At 36.5% G+C, this 18,812-nt stretch overlaps 1 protein-coding gene across 2 annotated transcripts in view; it reads right to left on the bottom strand.

Annotated features, from left to right (window-relative positions):
• The window catches only part of prkcbb (protein kinase C, beta b), a 269,116-nt gene that overhangs the window by 82,951 nt on the left and 167,353 nt on the right, over positions 1–18,812 (bottom strand). For both annotated transcript variants that reach the window (NM_200978.1, XM_087242368.1), the window contains 2 exon segments: positions 3,764–3,937; positions 12,542–12,682. In NM_200978.1, coding sequence (NP_957272.1) covers positions 3,764–3,937; positions 12,542–12,682 — 315 coding nt within the window.

The following is an 18,812-nucleotide window of genomic DNA, read 5'->3' as shown; positions in this document are numbered from 1 at the left end:
GACAAAATAAAGATATGTGATGACACAAGACAAGAGAAAGAAATGCGAAATAGAGACAAGAGAAAGTGAGACAAAATAAGACAAGTGAAAGACATGAGATGAGACGAGATGAAATGAGACAAGAAAGAGACAAGATGAGAAGAGAAAGATACAAAATGAGACAAGTGAAAAAGATGAGACAAAATAGAGATGTGATGACACTAGACAAAAAAAAGAGTTGAGTGAAATAGATGAGACAAGAGAAAGTGAGACGACATGAGACAAGTAAAAGAGATGAGATAAGACAAAAGAGACAAGATGAGACAAGAGAAAGAGATGAACAATAGAAATAGACAAGATGAGAAAAGAGAAAGAAATGAGACAAAGTGGGAAGAGAAAATATGATATGAAACAAGAAAGAGACAAAATGAGATGAGATGACAGAAGAGAAAGATACGTGTTAAAACTAGCTAAAGAGAAGAGACAAGCGAAAGAGATGAGAGGAATAGATGAGACAAGGCGAAAAAAGTGAAACAAGGTGGGACAAGTGAAAGAGATCGTGTGAGACAAAAGAGACGAGATGAAACAAGAGAAAGAGACAATATGAAATAAGAGAAAGAGATGAGACTAGGTGAGAAGAAAATATGATATGAGACAAGAGACAAAATGAGATGAAATGACAGAAGAGAAAGATACGAGATGAGACAAGCAAAAGAGAAGAGACAAGCAAAAGAGATGAGAGAAATAAATGAGACGAGAAAGAAAGTGAGACAAGATGAGACAAGTGAAGGAGATGAGATGAGACAAAAGAGACAAGAGAAAGAGATTAATTATTCTGATGAATAAAGGGAAGGGAAATGAGTGAATGAATGAATGGGTTGAGAAGAGGAGACATAAAAGAGACAATATGAGAGGAAATGGGATGAGGACAAGAAGAGACAAGAAAAGAAGATAACACAAAAACAACAACCACAACAACAACAAAAAGAAAGGCGAGGAAAGCAGAGGAGATGACATGAGAGAGGAGAAGAGACAAGAACTGTAGTGGTAAGGACAAAAAGAGATATCATGAGATAATGCAAGGCAAGATGAAATGAAATGAAGAGCAGAGCAGATAAGAGAAGATGAGAGAAGACGAGAGGGGGCCAAACAAGGAAATAAGATGAACAGAGGAGACAAGAAGAGTAATATGCATTATATGAAACAAGATGGGATGTGTAAAAAAGATTTTTGATGCTTGTGTAAAATATTTGCTTAAAAAAAGAGCGGAACATAATTCTTGATTTTTTGGTGAAACTTTACTTATATTATGTTGAATCCACTTGTATTTGTAAATAAAAATAATTTTAATATTTTACAATGGCACAACTACTGATAGTAACTATACTGATATTTTTGAAGAGCCTCTATTACGGGTTTTTGAAAATGAGATTCTATGCAGTGTGTAACAGAACTAAGTGAATGAAAATATGTAGCTGAGGTTTAAATCTGAAGGTGGGCCATGTTTAAAACAATTGAACAGATTGACGTCGACATAGTACATCATCAAATATGTAGTACTGTTTCAGGTAAAACGTGAACGTGCCTTTCCTTTTAGATGCTAGTGGAGTGCAGGGGATCACGGTACTGATCATGACACGAAGATAACGATCACTAACAGATGGAGATTTGACTGATGGTAATAAACGGTTAAAGTTAATTTTTTACAAAAATACCACAGCATAGCCAACCTAGTGTTGTAATTGTTCCTACCATTTTTCTGATTTTTGATACAATAACCTACACTGCAACGCGGGATTCATCGGCCGTTTGCTATTAAAGAAAGGAGCAGCAGAATCTATGTATGGGACTTTGTCAGACTTTGACAAGGACTTTGTCAGTAACTGTTACAGCTCATATGGACCAGTTTTTTCTTCCTCCGGATCATAACATGTAAGTGTATTCAAAGTTGTTGCCTTGTTTTGTGTAGTTTGCAAAATGTTGTGTTTAATTGTGTGTTGTTAGCTGTAATCGCCCCGCATGGCTTGTAATCATGTATCTATTATAGATCTGTGCTTGTACTGTATCTCTCAGGTGAAATCTTTATGGGAAATTCACATATTGTGTCCAAAACCATGTTGAAAACATGACGAGTGCTTCTTCCTTTACCAATTCAAATCCATTTCTGAACTCGCACAATCAGCGCAGATTAGCTTCGTAAATGGTCTGGGAACAAATTAATCGCAGAACAAATCATATAGGAGTTGTTGGGATAAGTAGGTAAAAAAATGCATATTATAAGACAATGAAAGTGTTTTTTGACCTTGCATGCATATCAGCCTGTTGTTGAAGACCCCCAAAGCCAATTATATAACCTTTTATAATGCAAAATAGGGGCTCTTTAAACAAAAGAGACATGAGAAGTAGGGGTGTCAAAATTAATTGCTTCATCGGTGCACCGTGATGCAGACACGGACAATTCGGTATCGGTTCAGTAATAGTCATTACCGGTTATTATGCACTTCCGTCATTTATCTAATATGAGCTTACTATAGCGACGGAGGCAAGCGTGAGTATTTACCAATGACTTAAAAACACAGAAACTGCACAATTTCACTGCACATGTGTTTGCTCGACAGTCTTTTACGGACACTCACAGAAGAAGCCCCTATTTCACTGCGATTGAGAAAATGAAAGTGAAAGTAAACTCAATTTCTCTCTCTCACTGTGGCCCATTTGATTTGCTGGCGAGACTTTTCCTCTCCTCTCGGCGGTTACAGCAATACTACAAGTGCGTGTCTGCAGAGTGAGTTTTCTCCCCCGTGTCTGGATCAGCTGTGATCGCCGCTGACGTTTATCGATGTCACTCATCAGTTAACAGCGTCAGAGCATTCAAGCCAATCGCAGCCCTTTCTGTTGAGCGTGTGACCAATCAGAATGGGAGCAGGATATTTATATTTGTTTATTTGTTATAAATGCTCATGTTGTTCTGTGCATGTACTTGAGTTTTTAAAGGTACAGTTCATATATCTGACTGTTTCTATTAAAGGAGAAAATTGTATTACAAATAGTTTATAAATATAAATATATTTATATATTTTAATACAAGGATTGCTGTGCTTTGAAGAAAATATAAAACTGTGTATGGAAAGCATCGTCAATGCACCGCGATGCACCGAGATATCGAATTGAACCGAATTAATGGCATTATAATCTTAACCGAACCAAACCGTGAGACCAGCATAGGTTCACACCTCTAATGAGAAGAGACAAAATGGGACAATACTAAAAGACTACATGAAATCAGACAAGAGCAGAAAACACAAGAGATGAAAGAAGAGATTAAACAAAAGTAAAACAAAGCAGACAAGAAAAGACTTCAAACAGAAGTCAAGAGATTAAACTAATAGACTAGACATGAAAAAATAAGAAGAGATTAGAAGAGGAAAGAAGAGATGAGAAGAAACCACATGAAAGATCAGCAGAGAACAAGTTGAGAAGAGATGAGGCAAGAGCAAAAGGATAAACGAGAAATTATATTTCAAATAGAAAAGAGATAAGAAAAGACAAGATGAGATGACATGAGGGGAAAAGAGAACAACATGAAATCAGACAAGAGCACAAAACACAAAAAAGACGGTGAGAAGAGATGAGACGAGAGCAAAACAGAAAAGACAAGAAGAGACTTCAAACAGAAGACAAAACAGATCAAACTTTGAGACGAGATGAGAGAAGAAGAAAAGAAGAGATGAGAAGTAACAACATGAAAAGATTGCAAAACAGAAGTATGCTGAATATGCACTACCATTGTCTGAAAGCAGGAGTGCAGCTGGGTTAGGAACGGGGGTTTTCCTGACAAAGCCAGCACTCTCTTCTCCACCATAGTGCATTCGACATCATCGTCCTGGATCACCACGTCCTTCTTCAGGATCTTTATGGCAAACAGCTCATCCGCTCCCTTCCTCTCAGCCAACATTACCTACAAAAAATGCAAAGAGAGTGAAGATAAGCAGGACTGTTCAGTGTCAAACACATAACTGAAACATCAGAGAAAGCAAGCAGAGGAAAATTTGCACAAAAACACAGTAACAGTGCATGAGCTTCATGTATTAGCAGAACAGACACTGGCCTTTGACTGGGAATCAATACAGGAGCGTTTTCCCTCATTCTCAGCACGTTAGGCCAGAGAACAGCTGTGGTTGAAACACAGACAATATACTGCACAGAGATGAGGGGAACTTACAGACTGAAGAGACAAAGATAGTCTGAGAACAATAAGCAACAGATCTGAGTGCCACACAATGACACGGTGCAAGAAATCGTGAGTGATGGGAGGGCAGATTTTAATTTGTGCTCATTTTTAGGATCGAGCCTGAAGGTATGAGTACTAAATAAATGGAAAGAGACAGACAAAAAAGAAGGTAAGATATAAAGACTACTTTGAGCAACAGACGTTCAGAAAGATTAAATCAATGTGAGGGAGACACAAGGTTAATGTTATAAGTGGTAATAAGGAAAACAATAATGAAAACAACGCATAAACATTTTTATTGGCTGAAATCACTGCAATTGTAAAAACAGGCAATTCTATATATTTGACTACAAAATGACAAAGACAGTTTATAGGTAAATGCAATCTGCCAAAACAGAATTAATGGCAAAAATAAACTTTAACAAAGCTAAATATGTCTTTAAAAGTGTTAACTAAGATTACAAATCCATTCATTCATTCATTTTCTTGTCGGCTTAGTCCCTTTATTAATCCGTGGTCGCCACAGCAGAATGAACCGCCAACTTATCCAGGACATTTTTACGCAACGGATGCCCTTCCAGCCGCAACCCATATCTGGGAAACATCCACACACACTCATACACTACAGACAATTTAGCCTACCCAATTCACCTGTACTGCATGTGTTTGGACTGTGGGGGAAACTGGAGCACCCGGAGGAAACCCAAGCGAACCCAGGGAAAACATGCAAATTCCACACGAAACGCCAACTAAGCCGAGGATCGAACCAGCAACCTTCTTGTTGTGAGGCGACAGCACTACCTACTGCGCCATTGGGTCGCCAACAATACAAATTTGAAAACTAAATTAAATATAGTGAAAAAGTAAATGACAGCAAAACATTTAATTAAATTAAAATAATGAAATATATTAGATTTAAACTGATATTAAAAATAAATTAACAATATGTCATACACACATAAAATACACAACTAAAATTAACAAAGCCTGGCAGCATTCCAGCCATTATCCACATTTAGAGGTCTTCTAAAACATTTTGTTATGATAGACCTAGACAAAATTAAATCAAACACAAGCTACACTTTCATCCACCAATGGAATCCACAAAATTTTTTATGCGCATTGTGGTTGATGAAAATGCCAAGATGCACATCAATTCTAAAACTTGGAGAAACTTTTAATTCGATAACAAAAGATGTGCATAAACTACGATGGAAACACTTCTACCGAACAAATTCCAGTATGTGTATTAAAAAGTCATGGGATTTTGTTATAAGAGATCATGTGATAATACAAATGTGTGTGAATGAACAGACCAGCAGTCTAAGCACATTGTAAAACATGTAAAATGTTGTTTTGGTCATTCTAAAATGCCTTAACCATATCAGTATTAGTATATTATCAATTACTACCAGGCATCCTATGCCGTCAAATGCCACCCCACGTTCATTGCATGTCTGCATTTGTCTTCTGAGGAGCAAGAAATTTATTAAATAAGTTAAAGATTCATGCAGCTTCTCCTACCGCAGCAAATTACGTTTTTACTGTTGATATTTGGCCCCAGTTAATCACAAAGTGATGATTTTGTTTTCTTTGACTTTTTGGATGGAAATGCTGCTTTATTAGCACATCTTTTATGCGATATTTCAGTTACGAGCATGAATTTAATTTGCATCTTCGGATGGAAACATAGCTACTGATCTCAATTACTACCGATAGCAGCAAACTAGAGTCTTCAGAGAAACAACATTCAGACTCTAAGGCCGTACTCACACTATAGGTACAGTTGCCTCGAACCGGGCCAAAGCACGCTTGTCCCCCCTCCCGTCTTCCCCGACGGCCCGCGCTCACACCATATCGGGCCTCGGCACGCTTACGTCATCGCTGCTGCGCTGTTCAGAAGCGCTCTCTATGGCAAGCCTTTTTAGCATTTAAATCTTTGTTCTGACTTTGTTCTGACTCCATAAATATATTTAGAGATATCTCTAATTATATTTTGACTACGAAACTATTGACTTACGAAATCAGATTGGAGATATCTGCAAATATATTATGACAAGTCATATTCCTCTATTGACTTCTATTGAAAAATATTTGCAGATATCTCTAAATGAGTTTTGACTAGTCACAATTGTAATTAGAGATATCTCTAACTGAGTTTTTACTAGTCATAATACATTTGGAGATGTCTTTAATTCGTCCTATTTAGAGATATTTACTAATATATTTGAAGATATCTCTAATTAATTTACTAATAGTCGAATTACAGTTTACAGATATCTTGAATTGGATTTTTGACGAGTCAAAACTCAGAGATATCTGCAAATATTTTTCAATGAAAGTCAATGGAGGAATATGACTAGTCATAATATATTTGCAGATATCTCCAATCTGATTTCGTTCTAGTACAATTGTAATTGCAGATATCTCTAATTGTCATTCTGACTAGTCGAATTATAATTATGACTAGTCAAAATATAATTAGAGATATCTCTAAATATATTTATGGATAGTCAGAACAAGGTTCAAATGCTAGTACGGCTTGCCATACGCTCTCACCCGGTAGCACAGTGGAGATTTCTCTAGTTATGTCCTTTCAGTCGTTTGTCATGCATTGACATGCAGTCAAATATTTCGCCAAACAATCCTTAGGGATGCGGTGACACGCAGTCAAATATTTCACCGAACAGATCCACCACTTTTGGCACTTCTAAACAATCATAAAGCCCTCGTGCTGCAGGAATGAGTCTGCTGAAGGCGCGCAGCTGTCATGCTGTGAGGAGTTTGCGTCTTTAATAAACTACGGCAGTTTGCGATCACTGAACAGTAAGAATGATTAATAAATCCATATGAAACAGCCCCTTAAGCCAAAGCCCAAGTGATCCGCGCTCAGGCACACCTCTTCCAACCGGGCCAGGGCCGGCCAAGTGAACCGTGCTTGAGCCCGATTCAGTGCACTCACACTTCTCAAACGATCCGGGAAACGGGCCTGGGCATGGTACGGATGGCATAGAGTGAGTAGGCCCTAAAAAGCATACACATGGCCCAAGATGCCCAAAAAAGGGCCTGCGGGCCAAAGTTGCCTCTTTGTATCCTTTGATTTGGCCCTCCAGAAGGGTGGGGAATTCCTTGTTTGTTTTATTGTTGAGCTACAAAAAAAGCTAACTGAAATTAAATGTTTAAATTAAATGTTGTAAATTAATCAGATTAAAAAAAAATGTGCATACTGTCAATTAACGAAGAAGGGACAAAGTAGGGGTGGGCAATTAATCGAAAAAATAATCAAAATTGAGAGCCTAAAATCGATCAAATTTTTACAGGTCAATTATTTCAATTACTTTCCTAACTGTGTGTGAAGTCACGTGACCCTGCTCTGTTTATTCTTGCAAGCATATGGTCCAGCGCAGCCTTCATGCGGTCTATACTGCACTTATGCGCAACTCACAAAAAATGTAACTACACATTGTGTATAGCAAGCTCTATGATTAGTGGACTTGATAGTGGTGACGAGCGTGGGCAGCACGAAGAGCAGCGAGCCAATTGAAGCGAGTGTTTACAAGTGTGTCCAGTCCCAGTCACTCATGATCATGATTGGAAGCTGCACCAGAAATGTTTTGAGACAGCATATTTTCCATTACTTTAAAATTCTTATTTACATTAAAATATTTGTTTACAGAAGATGCATGTTATAATGTTATATAATATTATAAAATAATGTTTACTGGACATACAGGAGTTATTTTGTTACTTCTTAATACTTCTTAGATATTTCTTAATTTCTACTTTAATGTTTAATGAAAAACATTAAATATATTTTATTTTGTTTACTAAAAGTGCAAGTTATTTATTTTCACTTATTTTATAAGAAAAAAAAGTGACTGTTAGTTTTAGGTAATGTGTGTTTTAATTTCAGTTCTTCAACGTTGATGTTCAAAAAATAATCCTAGATCGTAGATAGTGTGTGCTTCCTTTAATTGTTTTCAAATCAAACAGTGCACCCTTCATTCAAAGTGAGCATTTTAATTGTACAAAACTTAAACTATGAGGGGAAAAAATAAAAACAATAATAATCATTCATTAATCGTAATTGAGTTAAGATGTTTAAATAATCAAGATTTAGATTTTAAGCCAAATCACACAGCCCTATGACAAAGCAGAAGAAATCTTCAGCATTAAGCACCATTGTTTTAACAATGGAATTTTTTTGGGTTATTAGGATTAAAATAATAAACATTTTCAAAAAATTAGAATACATTGGTAAATACGATTGAAGTCAGTTTTTTTCTCTTTATTTAAAAATTTCATAAAATAAATTAGTAAATTACCCATGGAAACTTTAATGTAACACAGTTTGCTGTATTTACTTTTGGCCCACAGCTCTCAATCAAAGCTTGAATTTTGGCCCTTTATAAGAAAAAGTTTGGGCACCCCTGCTCTAAACAGCACACACACATGGCGCTTGACTTACTAGATTCCATCCAAATGCAAATCAAGAACATTTTACAGAATCAAGACTGTAGTTTAAACATTTTCAAAACCGTGCAGCTTTTAAAATAACAAGCTACTTTTATAACAGAAAGCATGCCAGTAAACAAACACACTCTGCAAAAGTCTTATGTACTGTATATGTAACACCAGAAAGTATAAACTTCTTTGCCGTGAATCTCTTCATGTAAATAAACCAAAGTTACTAATCTTGAATTTGTAGAAAGAGCATTTTAACAGTATCAGTGTTTCTATGTAAACTAAAGCTTCAGAATAGTTTATCTAACACTCTGGTCCATGCATGTGTATATGTGTGTGTGCGTGTAAATTTAAACCCAATCCAATACGCCTGACACAGCCACACAGCACTTCTTGTCCCCAAACCAATAGTGCTTCATCAGTGTGTGAAAGCATCTCTCAAATACCTCATTCTGCGTCAAGGTCACACACACACACACAGAATATCCTGACAGAGGAAAGGCAATGCTTGAAGAAACTTTACGGACAGCCTGGCTCTGCCTTTTTGCTCTCTCTTGAAATTAAATGCACATATTGAAATGAGTAGAGTTGTTTCAGTGTAAAGGCAGCCCCAGATGGACACCTTGTGACTGGCGATGGGAAAAGAGAAGCGATACACTTCAACATTACAGAGGACACCATCTGCTCCTCACAAGCTCTACACCCTAACACACACACACGGACGCACACACACGCATAATACTCTAGCAGCATAGCAAGCAGGTCATATCTATTCCAAGGCATTCATTACTGCTGCATACCTGTTTAGAAAATCGCACATCAAACAAAAGGTACACGAGTGCTCGAAAGTCTCAAGGACGCCGTCAGCTAGTGCAGACGGCACAAAAGTGTCTGCTGGGCTCTGGATGAGAACTGCTCCAGGATCAGCACATTCTAGGACAGAATCTGATCAATGATCAAGTCTCCCGCTGTGAGATCTGCATCAAACCCGTGAAAATCACACAACTGGACTTTGTGAAAATGCACATCTGTCAGCTTTTGAAGCTCCCTCTGCTGAACGCACATCATTACGGGGCACAGCGGTCTGCAACTTCTTTTTACATTTAAACACTGTGCCATGTCAATACCACCACTGACACTTAAATAAGCTTTTTCCCCAGAGTAAAAATCATTATTAGATTCATAAAAATATCATGATCACATACTTCAAAAGTAAAAATATACAAGATATTTAGACATTCTTGCAGATTTAAACTAAATTTGCTTAAAAGACTGAATGAAATTACTTATTTTTAATCATTTTGGAGAAAATTAAAGTTTTAACTTTCAGAAACAGGACGGTTGTGCTCTTTTTCATTTTATTTGATTGTCAACTAAAGCGCTTGATGTAGTTCTTTCCATTATTTAAGTTATTGAAGTCCATATAAGCTTGAAGTCAACAGCCTTTACTTGGTCAATGTGATGTATTTCCAGCTAAAACAAAATACCAAATGAAAGATTTCCAAGCACATTCTATATTTAATATTTTTATTCAAGAGGACTTTAAGTACCTTGTAATTTTTTTAGACCTTTTTCTGCTACGAGAAAATACTTGAGCCCTGAATGAGAAATATTTAGATCAGGAAACAAATATTGATTAACACAATTATTTACCCTTCCTAATTTATTTATCTACAGTCTATGTAACTGCAGAGCAGCACGGGGTCAGCACAGGGTCTTGTACAGACCTTTGTGTATGACGTTTGGTTGCCTCTGGGACTAAACGTACAAGACCGAACTGGCCAGGTCAGTCCATCACACACGGCAGTGAAGTTGACATTTTGTTTGTCGTGGCGTTCGCGACATCAAACGACATCTCGGTTAATGATGCTGACAGAGGTCTGGCACTACTGTAAACCTCAACATATCAATATCATTTTTAAATCCTGTCGCCATGGCAACTGGCAGCAGCTGGCACATGACGATGCCCACTCACCCTCCTGCCTCCCATCTCGCTGACTTTTAGCTCTGCGGCCCGCTAATCTTAGTTGTTCAGAGTGACCACACAGCTCCAGATTACCTGCTGCTCGAAGCATCAGCGAGGCTACGTGATACCAGAGATTATGCCAGCTGCCGGTTTTGTATCCAGCATAACACCCAAGATTTCCAATGACACTAAACCCTGTGATATAATGACAGCACCCCCAGAGGAACCCGGAATCAACTTGCACGTCAATTTTGACTTAAGTTTGTAAATAAATAGGGCTGCACACTATATCGTTTCAGCATCGATATCGCAATGTGCGAATATGCAATAGTCACATCACAAGCAATTTCAAGTGAATTTAAACTATTTGGACATAAGAAATCATCAAATTTGCAACTTTAACAAAGAAAATATGCGTTTAATTATGTAAACGATAAAGACTGTACCGTGTTATTTACATTAATTGAATTTCTGTACATCTATACTGTCAGACTCCACTAAAAACTATAAAGCGCTATTTATTTTGATGTCATCTGTGCTTTCATTTATTTTATTTTGTATATATTTTTTATAATTTAGTACATTTTATGCAGATCCGCTCTCAAAAAATCATCCCAACCAATGTAAAACCATGAATTCTTTCCAAATAGTCATTTTGATATGAAAATATTCATATCGCAATATAAATTTGCAGAAAAACTAAATATTGCAATGTCATTTTTTTCAATTTCATGCAGCCCTATTATACTGTAATCATGATCACAGAATGTAATCGTTGCTAAAATCTAATGTATCTCAGCCTGAAAACTTACTCATATGGTTTTGTCATCTCAGAATCACAAAATATCTGCAGTTTTGACATTTGCTTGGACTTACACTATACTATGGGGCAATTAAACGCTTAATTTTGATTGGCTGATGAACAAAATCATTTATCATTTATAATTTAAACCATAAACGCACAGCTAAAGTAGTTCTTCAATGCATTACAGTTACATATCACTACTAAACAGAATAAAACAAAATTCATAAATTGAGATAAGAAAACTGACCCACACATAGTTGACAGTTGAGGACAAAAACAGAGAAATGTTTTGAAATACAACAGCTGATCAGTGTCTTTATGAGTATTAACCATGGCATATGTGAAATAATTAATTTCAGTTCAATGAATTAATAGAAAACAATTCAACTTGGGTGTGCCAATTCTACTAATTCAATAGCCTGTCGTTAATTATTCTATACTTAATAACCTCTGATAACCGCATTACTCTTAACTGTGAAATAGAATTAGGGCTGGAAAAAATATTGTTTCAGCATCAGCAATGTGTGCATCCGCAATAACCACATTACAATGTTGAGTCTGAATTATAGTTGACCAGGTGCCATAAAACACAGGATTTTTAGAGTCACTGCTCAGATTACTCATAATAAAATTAAAGTTTATAATTTGCATGTGTTTTTAAGGCCTGTGACAGAGCATTTCAAGAGAGTTTAAAACAATTGGGCACAATAACAGATTAATTGTATTTAATTATTTATACAGCGACGATGATACAGTGTTAATTTACATCTACAAAAACTTTACTTGTTTACTTAGAATTTCTCCAAATATTTGCATTTTAAACCTAAAACAAGATTATTTTGCTGACCCCACTGGCAGATTATTTAGCTTGTTTAAAGGAAAATCTCGCTTCATTTTGACTTATTATTTCTGAAAGTGAATCTATATTAATAAATCGATTTTCTTTATTTTTCTGATATTTTGACTAGAAACAAGACAACCCCAAAGTAATTTGCATTGTGATTACTGTGATTAATTTCTGGACCTAAATTCTTGTTAGACTACCTAGAAAAGTCAAACACACAGAAAGAGCTTGAAAAATGAGGACGGGACTTACCTTTCCAAAGCTACCCTTTCCTAGAACCATGAGGAAATTGAAGTCAGACAGTTTCATGCGGTCCCGGTTGCCATTACTGTCGAATTTGGAGATGGCGTTAGAGGAGGAGCCATCTGTTTTGCTGGGACCGATTTTAGCTCTCTGTTGGGAAAAGGCAAAAGGAAACAATAAGCTTACGTTAAAGTGGGGTCATGAAAGACAGACACAACATTGTTTAATGTTGATCATGTTTATTTCTAGCACTGTGTTGACTTTCATTGAGACTTCTGTTGTTTTTGTACTAAACCAATGATATTTGCAGTCTCCCGGCCCAGAAGTCTATGCATGCTCCTATATTAAAGCTCTGGATATTGGCATTAAGCTGATCATTTTTTCCATGTTATTGCTATAAAACATACAAATTGACATTTGTCCATTGATTTACTAAATTATAAATACACTGTTTAAATAAATAAATAAATAAATTAGTAATAAAATCAACCATTTTGCTATACATGTGAATTTAAACATCAATTTACAATAAGGTCGCATTAGTTAATGATTGGTAATGCATGCATTTAGACAAACACGAAAGCTAACATTACATGATAGTTTGAGACTCATGCGCTGATTGACGGCCGCATAGTTTCAGTAAACGTGATACTCATCATTTCAGAAAGGACTGAAAAAATACCACCACAAATACATGTAATAAACTTATTTAGCATTTTTGATTAATGAGCTGTATTTCAGCTTCATCCGGCTTTACATTAACACCCGCCAAATGCGGGTAGATTCCAATTGTGGCGGGTTAGAGAGCCACTCCCACTAGCCACTTTGGCTGGCTGAAACTCATTTTTAAATTATCAGTGCTGGCTCGTCGTCACTACAGATTAGACTGTTAGTTTATGATCATTTGTCTATATGCGTACAAATGTGATCTTAAAATCGTGAAGAAGCATGACTGACAAAAACAGCTTTTTCGTGCCAGCAAAATAAAGCAGGTGAGTAACGAATGAGAGGATCCTGCGCACGGTGAGACAGGCTTTCCTCACTTACTGACGAGGGCTTTAGTGTCGCACGCACAAATGATTTGATGTGCACAAATGTTTAAAAGCACCTGTGCCGTTTCCTCGCTTGAAGCAACCGTGCAAACAAAACTAGTGCGATCCTCGTGCACCCACAGTCCTTCAAGTGCTCGAGATTCATTGTAAGCAGCAGCAGTTGTTGCTTTCGCTTTAACCATTCTTCTAACAGATTATTAATTGGCCTAACATTAACCGTGTGTGTTGTTTAATATTCATCCTTTTACAATACTATTGCTTTAATATGTTGTTGTATGTATAGTTAACTGGTGATCTGGGATCTAGAGACAGAACAGACCACTGTCCGTAGTTTTAGATGAGTAAGAATATATATTTTTTAAATGTCAGCTGTTTTTTTGAATAAATGTGTATGGATACAGCAGTATTTTGCTTGCTTTGACACATTATTTAAAATTTGTGGCAAGGAAATAATTAGTTTGGTGTGGCCACAGAAAAAAAAGGTAAATCCTTATTGTGTTGAGCCCTGAAAAGTCCTGTAAAAAAAGATAATTGCAATGCGACAACTTTTCATAAAAGCATAACCCGTTTTCTCATGCTCATTGAGTAAGCTCATAAACAATAAACAGTTAAATGAATGAGGAGGCAAGTGGAAAAAACACAAAATCTAAATGAAGTCACTTCGGCGTGCCGCAACAAATGCCAAAGTCAAATTTATGCATATAAAATATATTTACCCAACAACACAATTGTGGCTAGTTAAAATGGCGAGTGGCTAGTAATGATGTAAAACTACTAGCAAAAGTGGCTGGTGATCAAAATAAGTTCATGTCAAGCCCTAGGCGTAGCACATTAGAAGAGGACATGCACGTGGAAGTAGTAGGCGGGGAAAAGCAGCTCATTTGGATTTAAAGCCACAGGCTACAAAAACAGCTAAACTATACTCAAGACGGCAAAATGGGCAGATTCTGAAGACTATAATAAATTATCTGATGTCTATTTTGAGCTGAACATTTACAGACACCAAAAGCTTATCTTACATCTTGTAAAAGGAGTAAAATAAGTGCCGTTTAAAACTACTCTTAAGAGGTGTTTTTAAATTTTGTCTGAACTGTTTTTAATGAAACTAGCTAAACATATAAACTATGAACTAATTTAACCATGAAAGCAATCCAATAGCATGTGTTTTACTGCCTCTGGAAGAAGTAAAAAGTTGGCATGCTCAAAACTTTGTAGACCCCATTTATACCCATATTTAGTCATCTACTTGTGATAAGAATGCCAAAAACACCTCTTACTGTAAATAGCAGGATTAAATATCACCAATGAACGAGAGAGCAATATGAAGTAAAGGGCAGTAATAAAACAAGTGAGAGAACATATAAGAGCACAAAGACACCAAGTCATTGCGAATCATGAGCAAACAACAATCCCATGTTTCCCCAATGACCATCTTATATTTATTCCTTCTTATTTTTTCCGAACTGTTAGCTGCTCTCCACAATATTGGTGACTTCAAGTTTTACTATCCTGCTGGGGACATTTTGGCCTCACAATGCTGCCAAATCCTGACCTACACAACCACGCACACACAAACAAACACAAACCACAGCCTGACATGACTGACATCCCCTGGTTTGTTTTTCTCTGTAGATGTTACTGAATTTCTTAAGCAGGTCTATTCATCACTTCGCTGCTAAATCTGTCAAACACATGATTCAGCAGACGCCGAGTAAACCTGTCACCCGGACTTGCAGATCAAGCATTTTTTGCCTATTGTGTGCACGCGTGAAAGAGACAGCATGTATCTGTAATACAAAGCAAGATATTAAATATGTCTTTGGCAGGGTTTGTAAAGCAGCTCTAAAGTGTTTGTTAGACACAGAGGAAGTGGGTGTGTGTCTCTCGCTCTCTCCGGGTGAACGTTTAGTTTCTGGCAGGGATCTCGCTGGCCAAGCTGGCATGCCACGGACTGACAGACGGCCTGTGTAAATGTCTGTGGTTTCTTCTGTGTTAAGTGTGTGTGTGCGGCGCGGTCACAGGCTGAAGGGAAGTGTACTGCCGATTTTCTTGTTCGCCAACTTTCCCCTTCACAGTCCACTGAGAACTGATCCATTATCTACAGCTGTGAGCCAATCACACCTACAGCAGCCTAGCCACAGGTCTCTCTCACACACACACACACACACATGCGCATACACACACATCATACTGTCTCGCACAAATGCACTAAAAGCTTTTCTCATTCACAACACGTTTGAACAGCACACTAAACAATACAGTGTGTCACAATTACTTACATATTTTGTTTGTTACGCTCTGTATGCACTATTTTACCAGAATAGTTTTCCTATTCAAAAAAAAAAAGTCTACTTCAAGCAAACCTAAAACAAGATCATCTTACTTGGGAAGAAAAATGCATTTTGATAAGACTGATGATTAACCAGGGCTTTCTAAACATAGACTTTACTTGGGAGAGCCGCCCAGGTATAATAACAGCCACCCAAGTATATTAAGTGAATTATTTTTTTATTATACTTTTACACTTTTTTTTGTAAACGCCAATATAAACAAACATCAGTAAGCGATGTAGTCTAAAATGTTCTCTCCTTTACCCGTTTCATACTGCTTGTTCTGTGTGCGTGAGGCAGACAGTCTCACATGCTCTGCAGACCCACAGAGACCCGCACCTTTTTGTGTCAGGCCAGGGTTTCTAAATCTACTAAAATGTCTGGGATTTGCTTTTGCTTTCAAAGCAGTTGTTCATTTTATGTACACAGCCATGATGGAGATTAGATAATTAATTCTTTGATCTAAATGACTCGGAAAAACTTTGCTAAATACTCAGTGAAGATGACTACATCTAAATTGGCAGCAGAATATTTGTACACCAAATGGGTAATCAACTCATTTGTCTATACATTTTATTCTTGTAATTATTATCATTTTAGAGATATTGTCGGTTTTTATTCTTTTTTTCTGTCATTTACTTCTCATTTGCTGTTTATTTTATTTTTGTTTATTTTAACTTGATGATGTCAATATACATATTTTATACATACTTTAATAGTTTATAAGAGAAAAAGCATAAAGAGAAATAGTGGATGTCTTTTATTTATATAAAAGCCTTGTTTTTTTTTTTTTTACTTTAACACATTTAAAAGAAAACATTTAAAAATAGGTAATAATAAAAATGGTGTTAAAATTCAAATTATGTTTAGTTTGATGCATATACTTAACTATTTATGTGCTGTGGGTAAAAGGAATTATATTTTAAATCCCGTGGGTAGCACTGTTAACTAATTTTTTAATATCTATGAATTGTTTATTTGGTTATTTAATGATTTTGAAGCAGTATCTTTTCCAAGTTTTTTTAATTTCTAGGTTTTGCCGGCTGACACATTTGCCGAATTTTCCTTGCCAATTGTAATCTTTTTTTTTTTTTTTTTGGTTTCAACTTGGAATTTCTCTAAACCTGGCAGAGCCCGAGGGATCACAGTGAGTGCTCCTACTTGGCCCCACCTTAATTCCAAGTTTATGTTTGATCATTTAAATTTCAATATTTGCTTTATATAAATGCTTGTTCTTGAATATTTAACAATGTATATGTATTGTCATTGTATTGATGTAATGAAGTCTGGGTTTTAATATTTGGACATTTATATGTTTTATAAATATTTATTTAAATCTATATTTACCCTTTAAACATATATTTAAACAATTATTCATAATATAACATTTTTTAGGGTTTTAGTTAAAGTAGTGCTGCACGGGTAAAGAGTTATCGCAAAAAAAGTTTTTATTTTTACCTAATACATTTGTATTAACTGCGTATATTTATTTTGTAGATATAAATACACCATACCTGCTAACATTTATCTTTAAAAATCCAAGAGACCAGGGAAGTGGGTGGGGGGTGAGGTGTCTGAAGAACACAGCTGAGAACCGGGTAATAACTGTACTATGCATGGGGTTTCGGCCGGCTGCTGCAATCGTACACTATATTAAAGTTGTCAACTCGAGGGTGTTACAGACTATACCAAAAAGCTGAGGACCTTTGGGGTAAAATTATGGAAGTTTTCTGGAAGAAATAACAATTTGGGAGGGCAGCGGGAGATGGGTCTGAAATACAGGAGACTCTAGGGAATAATGAGAGTGTTGGCAGCTATCAGCTATAAAATACACACATGCATGCATATGTTTAAGAAAATGTTTATTCATATTTATACACAGAAAAAAATATATACAAATGTTAGGAAGCCACACAATGGCTCAGGGGTTAGCACTGTCGCCTCACAGCAAGAAATTCGCTAGTTCAAGTCCCAGCTGGAAGAGTTGCCATTTCTGTGTGGCGTTTGTTTTTTTTTGGCAGTATGTTATCCCAGTGTTCGTGTTGATTTCCTCGGGGTGCTCCGATTTTCCCCACAGTTCAAAAACATGACCTACAAATGAATTGAGTAAACTAAATTGGCCGTAGTGTATGAGAGTGTGAATATGAAAGTGTATGGGTGTTTCCCAGTACTTGGTTGTGGCTGGAAGGGCATCCGCTACATAAAACATACGCCAGAATAGATGGTGGTTGACCAACACGGAGAGCGACAACGCATAGCTTTAATGCACATAAAGTGAATGCGGCCATTTTAATATTTATTTCAAGGTGCTTTCAAGCCAAAATGAAGCGAAAGCATAATATTATATCATTATTATATTACATTTGAGATTGGCTGTTTGATGCTACTTTCACTTTTCATTGAAAGATTGAAAAAGGAGGAGAAACACTGGTAAATACTTAAATGGGATGATAGCGGGACACAATTAATCACGATTAATCTCTGCCCAGCACTAATTTAAACATGTCCTTGTATTGACAGAAAAAAAAAAAAAAAAACATGCGCAATGATAATAAAATTTGATGCAAGTGCCACCAGGCTACATCTCAGTAAAAGCATACACTAAATATTTTGTATTATTTAATTCGCCAACAGCCATTTAATGCAGTGCACACACATCTCTTACAGTACATATGCCATAGATACGCTGTGATGTACAAGGGGTGACTGTAATTGACAATATGCTGAGTTGATTTCAGTTCACGCATCTTTACAATCATTCCAAATGAATTTCTGCATCCCTCTCACTTCTCCCATGATTCCTCTGTTATTTACCAGCAAAATGAAGGTGTAGGATTGCCTAGGTCCCTCGGCCCATCCCACACACTGCTGTCTTTCTGCCCTCATGGAGTACATTCA

This window comes from Danio rerio, chromosome 3 (assembly GCF_052040795.2).
Source record: "Danio rerio strain M-AB ecotype USA chromosome 3, GRCz13ab, whole genome shotgun sequence".
Classification (NCBI taxonomy): Eukaryota; Metazoa; Chordata; class Actinopteri; order Cypriniformes; family Danionidae; genus Danio; species Danio rerio.
The sequence above is the reverse complement of the archived record's forward strand: the minus strand, read 5'-3'. Positions and strand labels throughout refer to the sequence as shown.